Source organism: Camellia sinensis, chromosome 7 (assembly GCF_055761805.1).
Source record: "Camellia sinensis isolate YWXY chromosome 7, ASM5576180v1, whole genome shotgun sequence".
Classification (NCBI taxonomy): Eukaryota; Viridiplantae; Streptophyta; class Magnoliopsida; order Ericales; family Theaceae; genus Camellia; species Camellia sinensis.
The window spans coordinates 185,249,219-185,266,709 of NC_138967.1; the positions used below are offsets into that span (position 1 = coordinate 185,249,219).

Genomic DNA, 17,491 nt, shown 5'->3' on the forward strand with positions numbered 1-17,491 from the left:
TTTGAATAAAATAAAAACAGAAACAGAAATCTTCAACACTCTCTCTCTCTCTCTCTCTGTATCTGTGTATGAATAAAAATCTCTCTGTTTCACACTTTCTGTCTCTCGCCCCTTCGATTTATTTCTTCTTCTCCCTTGGAGTTGAGTGGTACTTCTGTCTAGCAACGGTAGCCAAAGAACTTCCCCGACGACGATTGTATCGTAGGTTAGTTTTTCTATCTTTATTTATTTATTTTATTTGTAATTCTGCATGAATGGGTATCTGATTCAGTAGACATTGCTGGTTTATGGGAATTATAATTGCAATGGGTGTTGGATAGGAGATATATATATATATATATATAAAAGAATAATAATGGCCTGTTTGGGTGTCTTCTTATATCTGCTGCTTTAGGTAATTGTTATCTTCTTGGTTGGAATAGCTCGATTTTTTCAAACACAAACAAACCCTCTTTCTCTCTCTCAAGCGCAAGAATACCGGATATGTACATCCTCAATATATCAAATTCTAATTTGAGTAAAAAACTCCCAAAACCCTCTTCACTCCTTTACTTGAAAAAGCTCATATCAAAATGAATTCCCTTCACTCTTTTACTCAAATTTTTATCAATTTTACTCAAAACAAGGGAGGCCTATATTCTTTACTCAAATTTCTATCCAATCTAAACTTAACAATTGGGCACTTTCACCTAAACTTTCCACTAATCTCTTCTACTTCAATTCAACCCATAACTTTCACTCAAACTTGACGCTTGGCAATTTTGCTCAAACTTGACATGTGGTTAATTTTTTTGTTTTCTCCGTACAGAGAACCTAAAATACATTTATTCTTTTATTCTTCTTCTTCCCTCTCCTTTTTTTTTTTTTTTTTGTTGTTGTTGTAGTTGTAAAAACTAAAATAAAATAAATAGCATATTTGGTATACTTAATTCTCAAAACATATAAAAACTATGGAAAAAAAAAAAGTTTGGTAAGTTATCAAAAGTTGGGGTGATAAATGAGCCAAACAATTAATTTCCTTGTTCAAAAAAAGAAAAAGAAAAAAAAAGGAGCCGATTAGTATACTCTTCAAGCTTGGTTTAATAACTTTAATGAGTTTTAAAATTTGTTCAAACTTGGTTCCTTTACTTTTTGAGTTGATCTCAAACGAGATTTTCTTGAACCAAACTCGAATAGTTTCGTATTTTTATATAGTTTTAGGCTTATCGAACTGAGCCAAATGAGAATTGCCTGTTCAAGCTTGATTTGAAAACTTTAAAGAGTTTCAAAATGTGTTCAATCATAACATGTTTACTTAATAAACTGAGCTCAAACGAGCTTTTAATGAGCCAACACGAGTCGAGCTCAAACTGTTTGGTTCATTTATCACCCCTAACCAAAAAGGGGAGTGGTCGAAGATGGTTAGTGAAACAAAGAGGGTGGCCAGAGGATAGAGGGAGGCAAGAGGGAATGAAACTTAAGTAAAAGCACTTTTTTTTTTTTTTGTTTCCGCGAATTATGAAATTGTAGCCCTTTTTTTTTTAGAGTGAAAACAATTACCAAACGTTTTTTTTATTCAAATTTTCAAAATTTTTAAATCTAAAACAAAAAATTGTAATAATCATAAAAATAAAAACCTCACCAAACGAGTCCTAAGATTAACAATCTCAATTAAAAAATTTGTGAAGTTACCAACTCAGAGTCAGGAGGTCAAATAACAGGCTCCTGATCTACTAAAAAAACAAAACTGTCATAGAGAAAAAATAAATAAAGAAAGAAAATTTGGATCCCAATATAAATACAACAAATCAAGTACCAAGAGCACATGAAATAAATACATAACAAGTATTTTAAATGTGGTGGTGATCCAATATGGTTAGAGCTCTCTCCTCTCGCACTAAAGATAATTTTCTTCCATATAGCCACGTTTTGTATTCACAATCCCAACCTCTGGTATGTGTGCAATTTTCCAATAATTCCCATCTTTTAAGTCTCTGTCCAGACTCGAACTCAATCCATTAGACATATCAACCAAATAAAGAGAAGGTTGGTTAGATGTTCAATGCCAGAGGGTAACTCTTCTACCAATTCACATTTCCGGATAAGTAACTCTTCAAGATGAGGCATGGAGCCAGCCTCCACTTTCACCCATCTCAATCCTTTTAATACAGAAAGTGCTAATCTCACAAGTCTTTGGAATCCAGTAGCCTTGAAACACAATTTTGCCCCTTCATATGTCTGAAGAAGTTGAAGTTCAACCAAATTGGGAAAATCTTGAAGGGATTCCAATGGATCAACATCCCTTAACTTACTCCATGCTAAAACTACTCTTACCAAGCTAAGCAGTGACGGTATCCAATGCGGTACCTTATGTAAACTTCCTACAAGGTAGAGCGTTCGAAGAAGTTGAGGAGGTGAAGAAAGAGAATCTAGATCAATGATCTCGTCTTCTCCTGTTGCACGAACAACTAATGAGCGAAGGTTACTAAGCTTCTCAAGGGACGAGCATAACACCCTCCCATCTTCATTTCTCAGTTTTTCAATGCGTAATTTCTTCAGTTGAACCAACTTCCCTACCACTCCTAGTAAAATGGTCCCATTGTCATGGTTTGTTTCAATAGAACAAAGTTGTTGTAAGGATGACAAACTTCCTATTTCCGTAGGGGCTTTGAATCTGCAGTGATCATGAAAACAAATTGAAGGAACAGGATTTTGTATGTAGTGATACAACAAGATATGGCGAAGTCATTGGAGCTTCAGGATATCATCAGGCAACTCAGTGACATACGTATGTTTAAGGTCCAATGTTTCCAGGTTTTGGAGCTTTCCAATCGACTTGGGTATTATTTTTACATTGGTTCCCCTCAAACTTAAATACCTAAGTTGAAATAGTTTCAAAACTTCATTTGGGAATGTCTCCAATGAGGCACCTCTCAATTCCAACACGGTTAGCAATCGTAGACCATCATTTGACAATGCAAACATGGACAACATGGACAGTGAATTTGTTGCATTGAACATAAGCAAAGAACGAAGTCGAGTGAAACACTTGCTTTGTTGTGTATTTTCCAAATGATTGTGGATTGACAAGCACCGCACCTTTTCAGGCCACACTCTTCTTTGTTCACCAGCTATTGTCACAATGTTTTGCTCTTCCGACTTCAAAACAATAATTTCATGCCAGAGGTCATGGATGCGATACGTTTCGAACCTTCCATCTGATCTCATCTCCGCCACTTGAACTAAGCTTCTATTGATTAGCTCATTGAGGTAGCCCTCGGCAACTTCTTCTATAGTCATTCCTGCTTTCATTTCTACGAAGCCTTCTGCCACCCATAACCGAATCAATCTCGAGTGTTCAATCAAATAATCCTCTGGATAAATGCTTAGATATAGAAAGCAAAACTTTAGATAGTAAGGTAAATCAATGTAACTAAGTGACAATATTTTTTTCATGCTCAACAGTTTGTCATTTCCTTGTAGTTCTGATCCAAGGCTGCGGTAGATCTTATCCCACTCATCCACATTGCTCTTATCCTTCGTTGATAAAAGACCACTAGCTGTCACAATTGCAAGCGGCAATCCCTCACATCTATTCAAGATGGCTCTTGAAAGTCCTTCCAAATGTGAAGGGCAAGAATTCTCCATAAATGTTTTCCTACAAAACAATGTCCAAGACTCTTTGGGAGGCAAGGGCTGAAGGTTATAGACATCCCCATGATCTTCTTTACTAGAGAAAGAAGCTAAATCTGCATTTCTGGTTGTGAGCACTACTCGACTGCCACAATTGCCAATGGGAAACACATATCTAAATGATTGCCATGCATGAATATCCCATACATCATCGAAAACAAGCAGATACCTCTTTTGTTGCAGGAAAGCATGAATTATCCCTTTCAAGCTATTCATATCCATGTACTCCACCCCTTGTGGGACTGGTTGGTTGACTTCTTCAAAAAGTTGTTTGATCATGCCTTTTAGGAGCTCCTTGATGTTAAAGGATTCAGAAACAGTGATCCAAGCATAGTTCTGGAAATGCTTCTTCACAACTGCATCATTGAAGACCTTTTTAATGAGTGTTGTTTTGCCCAATCCGCCCATTCCTGATACGGAGAGCACCTTGAGTTTGGGATCTTCGTGCACCAACCACCAAATCAGTTCCGATTTGGGTTCATCGATGCCCACAAGCTCTGCTTCATCGAGTAGAAGGGCATCGCCGCGACAATCATGCCATGCTTTGTTAAAACCAGTGGACCTTGAGCTTGAGCCTGCCTCTAACATACCCTATCTTTCATGGTACCTCTGATGTCCCTTCGAAATATCGATGACACTAGCTTTCATTCTTTGAACTTCAGAAGCAATTTGGTGATGGGCTTTTAAAGTTTTAATAAAGCAAGAAACCTTACGAAGAAAACCGCGAAATCCAGAGCCATGACAATGTCCGAGGCGAAGCATGAACAACTCGAGAACATCTCCAATGTCGTACGCACCTTCTCGGACTTGCTTGACCCATACTTTGAGTTCGGGATTGTTTTCTTCCATAGCATCGGCAACTCTGAGGAAAGCAGTCATGCGATCGAATTCATCTCTGATGTATTGGATCTCATCTCGAACTCCAGTCAACAAATTGGCCTCTTGTTGGAGGAAGGGTGCGAAGTTGGCTAGTAGATGGAACACTGCGCTCTCGGCCATTTTGCAATGTTGATGACAATTTTGCAATGTTGATGACAACTCTAAACTGAAGATGATAAAAGGGTATAAAATAAGGGGTGGAGGACGTCCCTCACACGTGTGGAAGCATCTATCAAAATTTGGTCACTCTCTTTTCTGTTTTAATTATATATTAGCAATTTTTATGATCCAAAAAAAAATAATAATAATAATTATATATTAGCAATTTCGTCTATTTAGTTTTCATAATTTTTAATTTTAATTCATGTAGTTCAGTTGGTAACAATTTCACAGTAAAATTTGATTTGATAAACAAAAGATTATTTTAAAATTTTGAACAACTTAAATTATGTAACCCAATACTCATTTTTCTTTCCAAAGATAGACTCTGTGATATGGTGCAATTAGGTGCATAGGAAAATTGGGATTTCAAAATAAGACTATGAATTGTGAATTTTGGAAATTATCATAATCATTTTTCATCCAAAACTTTAATTATTATTTTTTATTTTCTTTAATTGGCACAAATTGTAAAATTTTAGATTAAATATATTTCGGTCGAAATGACATTAACCAAATTGACATAATCCATAAATAATCCGCAATGCATTTAATCTAAACTACTGACACCTATTAATATGCAAACTAGTTTTGATGAAAGTAAATACTAAAAAAAAAGTTAAATTAGTTTTTGCTTTTTTTTTTGGGAAAAAAAAATTAATGATGTACCTTGTTTGGTTGAGTTTTAAAAAAAAAAACAAAAAAACAAAATAAAACTTTTTGGTAAAAAAACGAAAAATAAAACATTCTCATCATTTAATGGTTCTCTTTTTTAAGATAATTTTTTTTATATTGATTTTTGTCAAATTAATTTTTATTTTAAAAAAAATAGTAAACATATTCTGAAAACTCAATTACCCAAAATATTTTATCTTGATTTTCGTCAAATTAATTTTTATTTTTACCAACACATTTGTGTATTTAGGCAACCTCTAAATAAATTTTTTTCTTTTTGAACGAACCTCTAAATAATTGCTCAAACTGGAAGTATGAAAGTTCCATGTTTTGGTACCGAAAGTCCGATGTATCCCACACGTTTTAGCCCCACGTGTTTTAGTGGACAAAAAAGGATTTGACTAATTGTACATAGAAATGATAACATATCAAGTTAATGAGTAATTATTCAGTAATTTTAGAGTATGAACATATGATTTTTTATAGTATTGTGATTGATAAAAAATATGGATAGATAAGATATTGTATCGGGTGATTGAGAAACGTGAGGGAGTATATTAAATAAGGATTGATAAGAAATATAGATACATGGGCTTGTTTGGTTTGTATTTGAAAAACAAGTTTTGAGATAAAAAGTACGAAAATTTGTTTGGTTTGATTTTTTTTTAAAAGATGTTTTGAAAAATTATTTTGAGAAAGAGTTTTGAAAAAAGTGATTGATTTGATGTGTATGAGAGAGAGATTTGTTTGAAAAATTTGTAAACCAAACAAGTTTTGGAAAAAAAATTTGGAAAAATTTGTTTGGTTTGACTACTTTTGAAAACTTATTTGTAAAGAATTTTTCTCAAAATTTTTTGAGAAGCACAAACCAAACAAGGATATTTTGAGATTATTGAATAATTTACCCAAGTTTGTAGTCCCTGTTTTGAATTGTATTGAGGGTGGGGGAAATAAGGTCAATGGCTAGGGTAGGGTGGTCTGAGAACAAAGCAGGACTGATTAATTTCATAACTTAAAAAAATTGTAAATATTAATGAAAGTTAAAAGATGTAAGAAAAAGAAATAAATGTTAAGTATCATATTTTAGTGTTTTAATCTTATGAAAAATGCTTCGGACCCCCATTGGGGGTCAACCCCCAGTGAGGTAGCGCGCTGTGATTGGACAAAAAAAAAAACTGTTTTATTTTTTATTTATTTTTTTTTTGAGTTTCAGCCAGTGGGGGCTCGCCACCTCACTGGGGGTCTGCAGCATAGTTGTAATCTTATTATATTGGAAAAAAAAAAAAAGTAAAGATTATATATTATATAAATATATTTAATAAATATAGTCTGGACCGGAAGATAAAATCCATGCAGAGCAAGCAGGGATGTAGGGGCGGTAGAAAATTATCATTCCTAACAGTATAGTTGTTTGGGTTTATGGAATTTAACATGTGTCTTTGGAGATCTAATTTTTTTGATTTGTTAATTTTTTGTATAAATTATTTAATAATCATGATTACATGCTTTTTACCTGTCTTCACAAATTGGATGATAAGTACACCATTTATCTTTGATAAATAAATATAACAAAATTATCTGGTTATAATGATTAAATTTGTTTATTTTTTAATGTATAATTTACACACGATAACCAAGATCAGGGGTGGAGCCATGTAGGGGCAAGGGGTCCCGTGCCCCCTGACTTTTAATTTTTTTTTTTTTTTTAATTTGTGCTATGTGGAGTATGTTAAAGATTCGAAAAATTTGTTACTCGGTGACATAATCACCAGTTGCACTGTGTGAAGTGTGTGTTAAAAGATTCGAAAAATTTGCTACTTGGCGACGCAATCACCAATGCCTCTCCCATTTTGTTTTTAATGGATATATATATAGAGAGAGAGAAATTAATATTTAATAGGATTCTTCTCTTTGCAGGCTGATTACAGCACAAATAGGTTAAAAATTAATTTTTAAATTTTTTATAAAAAAATAGAGAAATAATATGATTAAAAAAAATTAAAAAGTAAAAAAATTAACTTTTAATTAATTTTCTAAAATAAACCTATATAGTGGTATATGTACCCTCGATGGATCTGTTGTTAATTATGAAGATTATAAATTTTATTCCTTTCCATTTTAAAATATTAATTCCTTATTTTATTTTTTATTATCTTAAAATATTAATTATTTTTTAAAAAAATAAAAAATTAAAATAACATGAATTTTTTTTATTTTGCTCTTATTTTAAATTTATTAATATTAATATACATAAAAGTATGAAATTGATGTTCTCCAAATGAATGATATGTTTGTAGTTCGAGGGAGAAAAAGGCACAATGCTCAAGAAATTACAAACCTACATCACTATCGTGCTGAATTATTCTATACTATTTTGGATATGCAAATTTAAGAATTAAATGCTAATTTCACTAAATCAAACAGTGAGTTGTTATTGATTGGGAAAGAAAAATTTTGAAATTATAATTAATAGGTACCCTTATATCAAATTTCTGGCTCCGCCACTGATCAAGATAAACAATTTAAATCACTATAATAGGCCCAACTACACCACAGCTTTCTTTGGGAGTTCGTGTTTTTTTTTTTTTTTTTTTTTAACTTTTTTAGTTCGGCTTATTTTATCTTTATTTATTTATTTATTTATTTTTGGTTTTAAATTAGAATCATTTAGATGAGACAAATCTAAAAATAAAATTGATGTTTTTAAATAAAAAATAAATTGAAAAGATAAACTTGACCTTTTAATTTTAGCCAAGGAACATGGCAATGGGTCATTTTAAAAAAAAGCCATGGCAATGGGCTAGCCCGGACCTAAAATTTAAGGCCTATGTCCATGGGTTTTGACTAGTCAACAATTTGAGTTCGAGCCAGGCCATCTCTATGGACTTAAAAATATGAGTTTGTAGGATTCAAGTCGGTCTTGGCCATACGAGCCTAATCTAGGCATTAAATGCAAGAGAAATACTTTCAAGATGTGTATCATATACAAATGATGGCATTTGCAAGTTTGATTATTACAAATGACATAACTAAATATTATGGGGATTATAATTAAAAAAATAATAATTTAGAACTAAATATCATATGAAATATAACAAAATAGTTCTTGAATTATAACCAAAGTCTTATCATAACGAACATTACAATATGTGATATACGTCATAACCATTGATTCAAAATTCATAACAAAAGATGCATATAGTGTGTACAATAGAATTTCACTTAGTTCAATCCTTTTTTTATTAAATTCAAAATAAATTAAGAAAAAAAGTTACTTATATAACACAAAATCTTAAAATGCGTTACCATAATTAGAATAGAATATTGAATCAAGAAAACAAAAAATAAACTTTATTTCTTGAAATACATAATTACATTCATTATGATTATGTTATTAAATTCTATGCATCTTTAATTTCATAAAAATATAGTTATTACTTTCACAGTTAGAGTGTTACTCATTTAGTTTTAGAGAAAATTAGTGAAACATTTCTCTCCAACTTTGTGTAGTATGAGAGGTCCAAGATAATTTTTTTTATTAGCTAAGGTCCCTCAATATTTTTACAGAGAAAATTCGACTCAGAGAAATTTCATCCGACTTGGTATAATCACAGAGAAATTTCTCTGTGAAAATTAAAATTTCTCTGAGCCAAGCAAAATTTCTCTGTAGAAATGTTGAGGGACCTTAACTACTATGAAAATATTGTATGCCCTTTATTTTATAAAATCTTAATATCAAGAATCCTAAAAAAAATTCCCCTTAGTTTTATCAATTTTAATTTCATTATTTTACTAAAACTGTATTTGTACACAAAAAATAAAAATAAAAATGAGAGGGAGAGAATATTTTATTTAATAGATATATATATGAGGTTAATTTGAACTTCCGACATAGGTCATGGGCCAGCTCATGAGTCCAACCCATATATTTTAAGGGCCATATCAGTTGGGCCTATCATTGGGCCTGGGCCAAATCCAAAAAACTAGACAAATCCAACTCTCTCTCTCTCTCTCTCTCTCTCTCTACTGTGAATTGTCTTTTGCTCTTGGAGAACTTCCATGAGGATCATAGGTTAGTTTTCTACTCGCTGACTTTTGTTCTTTTCTGTTCTTTCATTATTTTTAGGTTCTTATTTGTTTAGGCTTCTCTATCTTTATTTTTATTTTATTTTTTCAATTTTTTTTTCTAAGTTTGCAATGATTGGGAATTGGCAGTGGCGGAGCTATAAAGGGACTAGGGGGTGTAACTCGACTTTTCGTGCTTCTTTTGGAGGATGACTGGCCCTACTGTTCGGACTCCTGCTGTCATGACCCAAAGCTGCCCCTGTGGGTTAAGGTCATAACCGGCTAGTAATCAAGGGATTACCTACGGCCTCAAACCCAATGAAACATATTACAACAGAGTCAAGGGGCCAAAACAGAAGCAAACTTAAAAATTTTGTCCATAGAGCTGTGCTTACATGGCACATCATAATATCTCGCACATACTCGTTAATAACCCACACCAGGGAACATAACATGGAATTTTAAACATACAGGACCATTCAAATTATAGCCAGCCAAACCAAAAGCTTATGTACATGGTGATCTAACATTTTCACCAAAGCAACAAAAAGCAAGTCAAAAGAAACAAACAAGTCTCGTGCGTGAGACGTTTAGGCTGACTCCTCAAAACTTTGACTTTTCTCACATACTTCACTGAGGCTGGGTTTGGACATCTTTTTGCTCACCTACATACACATGAATGAGAGAGTGAGCGAAAGCCCAGTGAATAATATCAAATAAAGAGGATACATGAATGAAATTTAAAACAAATGTATCAGACGGCCTTGGGCCCATTCATAGCGCTATTTAGTACATTAAACGGCTACAAACTAAAACGTATCAAACGACCTCTGGCCCACTTTGTCTTTAACAAACGGCCTTAGGCCCAATTCATTTACGTCAAACGGCCTTTGGCCCAATCATTCATGTCCAACGGCCTTTGGCCCAATCATTCATGTCAAACGGCCTTTGGCCCAATCATTCATATCAAACGGCTATTTGTTCACAATTCAAATTAACAAACTTATGAAACTCAAATAGGAGTAAGCAATTGGACAAATAGCATACTTCAAAATATCTTTACTAAGATATTACTCACAGTGTTTTGCCGGTGGATACGTCCTTGTGTTTGACCCTACACAATTCATAACACATATTGGGTCATAAACGATTCAATCCATTCTTAATTTATTTCTTTCTCTTAGGCCCCTTTCTTATCCTTTTAGGTCATATACAAAGCTCAATGCATGCCTAAGAGTGCTTAGAAATGGAAAAGAACGGAAAATGAAACACAAAATAACTTTTTAAAATTTCTGAAACAGGGCTCTCCGCTCGAGTGTGTCTTTGGCCACTTGAGCGAACCTCTTGGGTCTGCAAAAGTACTGGTTGCCTCGATTTCGCGCTCAAGCGCGACTTCGGACGCTCAAGCTGAGAGTCAAAACATATGACTGGGCGCTCGAGCGTGACTCTTCCCCCGCTCGAGCGGACATCAATGTCTGTAAAAGTTCTGAGAGTTAGAATTTCACGCTTGAGCGGCTCTTTCCCCGCTCGAGCGGACCCGACGAATTCTGGAATTTCCAAAATTGAATTTGAAGCTCAAACTTGATGTTCAAAGGCCCAAAACTCATGTTTCTGGTACAATAGCTTGTAAGGACATCATATAACACAAGAACATAAGTAATTGGGACCAGTTGACTAAAATCATGGTCCACCTCATAAATTATCTTGAATTCTCTTCATAAATTTCAAAACTCATGCATTCAACCCCATACAAACTCCATATCTACATCAATCATGGATGCATGTTAATTTTTAACTCCAATTCTATCTCAAATGGTACAAATGATACTTATAATCATGAAACTCATGAAAATTATGCATGCATGTGGAATTTGGTGCTCAATTCTTCATGTTCATCATGCCTAATGGTAGATTATGCAAATTTATGGCAATTCTAAACATGCATGTGCATATAGACTTCAATCTCATCATAATCAATTCAATTCATGCTCTTGATTACTATTTAATTTTGAATTCACAAAATTACAAACTCAAACTCATGAATTCATACCCAATTACTCACCTATGAGCTCTAATCCTCCAAATTCTAGCTAATGCTTGAGTTAATCTTCACACTCTTCAAGTTTCTTGCTCAATTCTCCAATTGCCCTCACTCTCTCTCTCTCTAACCGACCCTCTCTCTCTCTCTCTCTAGAGTAATCTCAGCCAAAGGCGAGAAAATGAGCTCAAAAACAATGTTCATAATATAAATAGGCCACTTATACATGTTTGCCTAATCAATTTTGATTAAGGCTAATTAGTTGAGCCTAAATTAATCAATTTAATCTAATTATTTCGATCCGAATCAATTTTCAATTAAATTTCACCGTAGGCTCTAAAAATTACGCTAATCACAATGGCGTAGTCAATTTCAGTTTCTGATACCTCTACGGCCTTCAATTTAAATTCTAAAGCAGAAAATCAAACAGATTTTCCTACGGTGAACAGATAGAAATACAAAAACACATATATCATGTAATTATCACTCAAAACCATGTCAAACATATAATCATGATCATAATTACAATCAATTAGCATAACAAGGAATATGGTTTTCACAATCTTCTCCCTTTTAGGAAGTTTGGTCCTCTAAACTTATTTTACCTTCGTCTGGAAACAAATATGGATAGCGTAGTCGCATCTCATCCTCTTTTTCCCATGTAGCATCCGTCCCATAGTGTTCTTTCCATTCTACTTTCGCCATCGGGATGGACTTGCTTCGCAACTATTTCACTTGCCAGTCAATGATTCGTTCCGGCCATTCCGCGTATTCCATATTTTCATCAAGGGCTATCCGGTGGTAATCAGTCACATAAAACGGATCTCGAAGATAACCCATCAACATCGATACATGGAATACATTGTGCATTTGTTCGAATCCCGGTGGCAAAGCGACTCGATAAGCAACTGGACCAAGCCTTTCTAGAATTTGGAACGGCCCGATGTAGCGGGGTGATAATTTATCCTTTTTTTTGGAACCTTACTTGGCCCTTCATCGGAATTACCTGAATAAATACATGATCACCAACCTCGTACTCAAGAGGTCTTCTTCGAACGTTTGGATAATTCTTTTGTCGACTCTGAGCTGTTTTGAGCCTTTGTTGAATAATTTTGATCTTCTTAGAAATGTCTTGCACAATTTCAGGCCCAAGTAGAGCCCTATCCCCAACTTCTGTCTAACAAATTGGCGATCTACACTTCTTGCCATACAAGGCTTCGTATGGTGCCATACCAATGCTGGAGTGGGAGTTATTATTGTATGCAAACTCTGCTAGTGGCAAATAATCTTCCCAACTCCCTTGGAAATCTAAGGCATATATTCGTAGCATGTCTTACAAAGTTTGTATGGTCCGTTCTGATTGCCCGTCTGTTTGTGGATGGAACGCGGTACTGAATCTCAGTTTTGTTCCCATTGCTCTTTGCAAACTTTTTCACAATCTAGACACAAATATCGGATCTCTATTCGAGACAATGGACACCGGAACTCCGTGTAAACAAACAATCTCATCAATGTATATAGTAACCAGTCTATAAGCATCAAATATAGTTCTAACAGGTAGAAATTGTATAGACTTAGTCAGTCTATCAACTATAACCCAAATAGAGTCCATACCTCAAGAAGTTCGAGGTAGACCAACAACAAAGTCCATAGTCACATGCTCCCACTTCCATTCCGGAATAGGGAGAGGTTGAAGTAGACCTCCCAGTTTCTGATGTTCAACTTTAACTTGCTGACATTAAAGGCACTTGGACACATACTCTGCAATTTCTTTATTCATTTTGGGCCACCAATAGCCTTGCTTCAAGTCCCGATACATTTTGTTATTACCCGGATGCATAGCAAATATTGACTTATGAGCTTCATCTAAAATCCTTTTCTTTAGTTCCGGAACATTTGGGACACACATTCAGTTTTGAAATCTCAACACTTCACCTTCAATGCTGAACTCTGTTTTCGGACTTGCCTCAAATTCATCAATCACTTTCTTGAGGAACTCGTCATCTTTTTGTCTTTGCTTAATTTCAGTAATTATTGCTGGTTCAGCTGAAATGACAACGATCAACCCGGTTTGTTTGTGTAACACAACTTCAGTCTCGGTCCTCTCAAAATCTAGCAAAATTTCTTTCTGTTCAATAAGTAAACATGCTAAATTCCCTGTCAATTTTCTGCTCAAGCATCAGCAATTGTATTGGCTTTCCCGGGGTGATACTGAATCTGAAGATCATAGTCTTTTATCAATTCAATCCATCTTCTCTGTCGCATATTTAACTTTTTCTGTATAAAGAAGTACTTTAGACTTTTGTGATCTGTGTAGACTTCGCATTTTGCCCCATACAAATAATGTCGCCAGATTTTTAAAGCAAATACAACTGCGGCCAGTTCTAAGTCATGCGCGGGTAGTTCTTCTTGTGTGGCCTCAACTGCCGAGAGGCGTAGGCAATCACCCTTCCATTCTGCATTAATACACAACCCAAACCTTTATAAGACGCATCACTGAAAATTACAAAATTTTTTGTACCTGTGGGCAATGTCAACACTGGTGCAGTGGTCAATCTCGTTTTCAGTTCATGAAAGGAAGATTCTCTTTCGCCATTCCATTCAAATGGTTGCCCCTTACGTGTCAGATGAGTGAGTGGTACAGCTATTTTCAAAAAGTCTTTCACAAACCTTCTGTAGTACCCAGCTAAGCCCATGAAACTGCGGACTTCTGTTACATTCGTCGGTGTAGGCCAATTCACAATTGCCTCTATCTTCTGTGGATCCACTGAAATCCCCTCCTTGTTGATAACATGCCTTAAGAAAATAACTTCATCCAACCAAAATTCACGTTTCTTTACTTTGGCAATTAATTTCTTTTCTCTAAGTGTTTGCAAGACGGTTCTCAAGTGGTGTTCATGTTCGAGTTTGTTCTTTGAATATATCAAGATGTCATCAATAAAAACCACAACAAATTCATCAAGGTAAGTGTTAAAAATTTGATTCATTAGGTCCATAAATGCTGCAGGAGCATTAGTCACCTCAAATGGCATAACAAGAAATTCATAATGACCATACCTCGTTTTGAATGCTATTTTCTCAACATCTTCTGCCTTTACCTTCAACTGGTGATATCCGGATCTCAAATCAATTTTGGAGAACACTTGTGATCCCTGCAATTGGTCAAACAAGTCATCAATATGAGGTAAGGGATATTTATTCTTTATTGTCACCTTGTTCAATTCTCGATAGTCAATACATAGGCGCAAGGTTCCATCTTTCTTCTTCACAAATAACACCGGTGCATCCCATAGTGAAGTACTAGGTCGAATAAACCCTTTGTCAAGTAAGTCTTGCAATTGTTCTTTCAATTCTTTCATTTCAGCAGTAGCCATTTTGTAGGGAGTTTTAGAAATAGGCTGAGTGCCCGGCATAACTTCAATAGTAAACTCCATCTCCCTGTCCACTAATTCCCCTGGCAATTCGTCTGGAAATACATCTGGAAATTCGCTAACAATAGGGATACTACTCAATTCTACATTCACATTTTGTTCAGATAACACACAACACAAGTAACCCTGGCACCCTTTCTTGATCAATTTACATGCTTTCATTGCAAATATCAAATAAGGTGGAGGCACTACCCCGTTACCCACAAACATAATTTCTTCTTGTTCTAGTGGTTTAAATACAACCTATTTTGTTACACAATCAATGGTGGCACAATATTTAGTTAACCAATCCATGCCCAGAATTACATCAAAATGTCTAAAGTCCAAGGGCAACAAATCTACATACAGAATAGCATTCGCAATACACATGTCACAAAATCGATATACAGATGCACACAATACAGATTCCCTGGATGGAGTAGATACATATAGTAAATATGGCAATGATTCTAGAGGTCTACTCAGTCTAGATGCAAATGCACAAGTTAAAGAAGAGTGTGTTGATCTGAAGTCAATTAACACAAAAGCATCCTGATTGCATATAGAGATAGTACCTGAGACAACGACTTCAGCATTCCGTGTATCGCCCGGAACAAGCACAAAAACTCTTCCTTGCCTTACGGTGTCTCCGGTGATAGTAGGCCTCGTGGTATTTCCCGATTTTGGAATTGATGCAGTTGAGCTAGCAGCTAACCTTCCACTGTTTTGTTTACAATCCCTAGCCATGTGCCCCGTCTTACCACACTTAAAACAGGCTCCTGATATATGGTAACAAACCCCATGGTGCTTTTTTCCACACTGGTTGCACATTGGGGATGTGTCTCAGGAAAAATTCGAAGTACTTGAGGAGCTCGTATTCTGCTTCTTTGAAAATTTCTTCTTCGAAAAGAAGCCTTGTCTTTTACTACCTTTCCAGTCAGTTATTGATTTGGCTTGTCTGGCTATGTTAGCTTCTGATATTATGGCTCGGTCTAGCACCTCAATGTAGGTTTCCAGCTTGAGCACATTCACTTTCTCTAAGATGTCATCTTGAAGCCCTCCTTCAAAATGCCTCGCTTTCTTGTAGTCGGTGTCGACCACATGTGATGCAAATCTGGCCAATTTAGTGAACTTGGCCTCATACTCAGCTACTGTCATGCTGTTCTGTTTAAGTTCCATGAATTCCAACACTTTCCTATCACGGACACATTGTGGAAAATATTTGTCGTAGAAAATCTCCAAAAATCGTGCCCAACCAATATCCTTATTGTTTTCACGCATCAATATCCACCATCTTTTTGCCTCATCCTCAAGAGTAAAAGAGGCTAGCAATACTTTTTTGTGTCTCTAGGCAAGGAAACACTTCAAATAACTTTTCTATTCCAAGGACCCATGCTTCTGCCTTTAACGGATCCAATCCCCCATGAAACTATGGCGGTTTCATTTTTTTAAACTCTTTGGTGAAAGCTATTATTCGGTCATCATTCTGAAGGTCTTAGACATGTGGTACTGGAGGAGGAGGCGAAGGATGTGGTTGTTGCCGCTGTTATTGCCACTGTTGTTGTTGCCTCAATGTTTCTGCCATTTCTTGAATCAATCTATCCATCCTATCCATTCTGGCAGTAGAAGACTCATGTATTTCATCACCTCTTGTTCTCACCATCTGATTAGACTTGCATTATTCTTTATACAAAAGGTTCACAAGTATGCATATACCAAAGAGCCTACACATTCAAATAATTCGCAATGCAAGTAAATCACAGACATATAGCACATAATCATTCATCTTGAAGTATTTAAGCATGTTCTCGATGCTTTCATATTCATACTTATCACATGAATGCATCCTAGATCTTTTCTAGATGCTTATTGCTCTTTTGGACAAGTGTGTGAATTATTAACTTGTGCTCTGATACCACTCTGTCATGACCCGAACCCGCCCCTATGGGTTAAGGTCATAACCGGCCAGTAATCAAGGGATTACCTACGATCTCAAACCCAATGAAACATATTACAACAGAGTCAAGGAGCCAAAACAGAAGCAAACTTAAAAATTTTGTTCATAGAGCTGTGCTTACATGGCACATCACAATATCTCGCACATACTCGTTAATAACCACCACCAGGGAACATAACATGGAATTTTAAACATACAGGATCATTCAAATGATAGCCAGCCAAACCAAAAGCTTATGTACATGGTGATCTAACATTTTCACCAAAGCAACAAAAAGCAAGTCAAAAGAAACAAACAAGTCTCGTGCGTGAGATGTTTAGGCTGACTCCTCAGAACCTTGACTTTTCTCACATACTTCACTGAGGTTGGGTTTGGACATCTCTTTGCTCACCTACATACACATGAATGAGAGAGTGATTGAAAGCCCAGTGAATAATATCAAACAAAGAGGATACATGAATGAAATTTGAAACAAATGTATCAGACGGCCTTGGGCCCATTCATAGTGCTATTTAGTACATTAAACGGCTACAAACTAAAACGTATCAAACGGCCTCTGGCCCACTTCGTCTTTAACAGACGGCCTTGGGCCCAATTCATTTACGTCAAACGGCCTTTGGTCCAATCATTCACATC

At 35.4% G+C, this 17,491-nt stretch overlaps 1 protein-coding gene across 1 annotated transcript; it reads right to left on the bottom strand.

The window, feature by feature from the left end:
- Nucleotides 1-1,989: 1,989 nt before the first annotated feature.
- On the bottom strand, nt 1,990-4,260 carry LOC145796375 (disease resistance protein RPM1-like). The gene is made up of 2 exons (XM_082881466.1): nt 2,768-4,260; nt 1,990-2,653 (listed from the first exon to the last, which is right to left on the bottom strand). The coding sequence occupies exons 1-2, from the start codon at nt 4,258-4,260 to the stop codon at nt 1,990-1,992; spliced, it is 2,157 nt and encodes a 718-aa protein (XP_082737592.1).
- Nucleotides 4,261-17,491: the final 13,231 nt, after the last annotated feature.